This window comes from Tachysurus vachellii, chromosome 11 (assembly GCF_030014155.1).
Source record: "Tachysurus vachellii isolate PV-2020 chromosome 11, HZAU_Pvac_v1, whole genome shotgun sequence".
Classification (NCBI taxonomy): domain Eukaryota; kingdom Metazoa; phylum Chordata; class Actinopteri; order Siluriformes; family Bagridae; genus Tachysurus; species Tachysurus vachellii.
Genome location: NC_083470.1, coordinates 717258 through 720000, shown reverse-complemented (window position 1 = coordinate 720000; position 2743 = coordinate 717258). Strand labels below are relative to the sequence as shown.

The following is a 2743-nucleotide window of genomic DNA, read 5'->3' as shown; positions in this document are numbered from 1 at the left end:
CGTCGTTCCTCGCTGATTGACTAACGCTCACCTAATCCAACATCTCTGTTTGAAATCCCATGTGGATTCTGTTTCTCTATTAAATGCTAACTAAAATGACATTAACAGTAACCATGACAACAACCTCCAAATAATAAACTGCATAAACACTAAGAAAACTTACAAGAACAATAAAAAACTTTCTTCTATTTTTAGCTTATAATAAAAACATTGACGTAAACAAATTGTGAGTTTTTCTAGTTTTGTTTAAAAAGTTTGTTGTAACTGTAAGAAGAAAAAGTCCATCACAGAATCACAATAATGACAAAAACAGCCCTGAAAATCAGAACATTAGGACAAACAGTAGGAACCATTACTACAGTAATGAAGCAGATTTATTTCAGACTCGATGAAGAGAGACGTGTTGAAGCACATTTAATAACCTGTATTTACTGTGTGTGTGTGTGTGTGTGTACACAGAGTAGTCTGTACTGGACCGACAGGCTTAAAGCAGCGATCTGCCGTGCTGATAAACACAACGGGGCTCTGCTCAAAGTCACCCTGATCTCTGGAGTGAGCTCTCCAGCAGGATTGCTCATCTACCACCGGCTCCTGCAGCCTCCAGGTGAGCCGTGATGGCTCCATCACACAAACCTTCAGGGCTCAAAAAACTCCTCCTTCTGTGTGTGTGTGGGGGGTGGAGGGTTTGAATCACACTAAACCACTGTGTGGAGACCTGAAGCTGTGTCCAGGAGACACTTTTACAGTCTGATGTAAATGTTGCAGTCGAGACGCCCAAACTCAAAAACACCGAGTGGTGAAATCAGATCAAAAGCTGCTTTTATTTCCCTTAAAATTTCCAGTTTCAGGAGCTGTAATTTCACACTGAGTTGAAAGAATGTTCTGATTTGTCTTCAGTTTTTAAGAACACAGAAACCTGTCATTATGACAATCTTGTGTCAACCTTCTGTATCTGTTCATCACTTTGAAGAATTACTCACAAACTCAGTTATTTTTAAGGCTGTGTTTTTTTTGGTCAGTATCGATGTTAAGTGTAGGTGTAAATGTAACATCCTCCTTCTCTGACAAAACAGGTTTTTTTGTGAAAGATTCCACTGATCGAATGAACGACTTCCTGATTATAAACCGAGCTACATAGAACAACACAGAGATAAGGACTGAAGTAAGTTAGTCCTAGACACATAAAGTGTATCTGTACAACCTGGTGTACACAGTGTGAGACACAAGACACGAAGACAGCGCAGGACATGTATAGCTACAGTACAGGTTAGGTTAGAAAAATCATGTTAATGTAAAATTAGATTAAACATTGAATGTATCTGTATTTAAATGAACACGACTGTAATATGTGTTTATTTTATTCTCAGTGTCAGACACGGCCACGTCTCCGGCTAAGTCTTCCATGCTGGGCTCAGACTCCGCCTACATCTGGATCCTCTCTCTGATTGGTTAGTCAGTAGTGTCTACAGTTATTTTTATCTACTAATTCATTTGTGTTTATTTGGCTCATTTTTTATCTTCTAGTCTCTCCTATGAATAGTTTCACTCTTTATTCTGGAGTTTTAATGTCATAGCAAGTGAAGGAACAAAAGAGTTGTTTGTCTTGTTCCTGTTTTTCTTCTTATCACATCATCATCTCTTTGTTTTCTTGTTTTTTTTCCTCTTTAGTTTTCTCCTGTGTTCTTTTTGCTGCTCTGTTTCACTACCGGAGATCTGGAACCTTCTCATCGTCTCTCTCTCAGTTCCCTGGAGAATCCACGATGAAGGAGTCACAGGATCCACTCGTAGCAGCAGGAGACCCCGAGACACATGCAGACAAAGTAATAAAACTAATAAAACATTACACACAGGCTGCTTACAGCTGGGGGAAGAGGGAGGGAGAATTATTTACCGGATATTGTGATTATATATTTATTTATTTAACATTTTTTTTATTTATTAAGTCCTGACTATAAAACACGAATTGTGTTTAAAATGCCACGTGTATTTCTTCAGTCTGTGAATGGCGTGTTGTTGTTTTTTCACAGGAAATCATGGCCCCTGTTCCTGTCTGAAGTGACAGGAGAAAAGAGAGATTGTGTGTGTGTGCGTGCGTGCATGTGGGTGCTCAAGTGTGGGTGTGGGTGTGGGTGTGGGTGCAGGTGTGTATGTGTGTGTTTGCATGTGTGTCTCACACTGATGATGGCTGTGAATGTTTTTTTGGCAGGGAAACAATGCTTTAGTTGTATTTATTATTTGAGAAATTAAAATGTGTTTATTTGTGGTTCCTTCAGATCATCTTGCTGAAATATAAAAGGAAATCATGTGACAAGTCAAAAGTGTGAGCAATAAACTGTCTTTATTTATTATGTATTTTTTGTTGATAATTTAGTTAATAATAATTCAGTAATAATATTGTGATGACCGGAGTAGGTGTGAGTCACTTGTGGAAGTGTTTGATGCCTTATGCATTAAAAGATGTTTAGTTTTTTGTTAGAACTGTGGGAGAAAAAAGTCATTTTAATTTAAATTGTGAGTGTTCAGATTCTGAGTTGATCTGCTTCCACACAACATATCACACAACTATACACTGAATGTGAACTTTTAATATCACTCTTAATATTCTACATGACATTATTTTCACTGGAAACCAGTTATGAAGAAAGAGTTTGTCTTGTGTTGTATTACATTGTATTACATCACATTGTGTCCTAAGATTTCACACAATTTGTCTCATTTGTGAAAATAAATGACTTTTTCCTTA

At 37.6% G+C, this 2743-nt stretch overlaps 1 protein-coding gene across 1 annotated transcript in view; it reads left to right on the top strand.

The window, feature by feature from the left end:
• LOC132853704 (very low-density lipoprotein receptor-like) overlaps positions 1-2743 on the top strand; it is an 8569-nt gene extending 5826 nt beyond the window's left edge. The window contains exons 9-12 of the mRNA XM_060881636.1: positions 460-604; positions 1368-1448; positions 1669-1820; positions 2028-2743. Coding sequence (XP_060737619.1) covers positions 460-604; positions 1368-1448; positions 1669-1820; positions 2028-2054 — 405 coding nt within the window. The 3' untranslated portion in view covers positions 2055-2743. The remainder of the gene's footprint in view (positions 1-459; positions 605-1367; positions 1449-1668; positions 1821-2027) is intronic.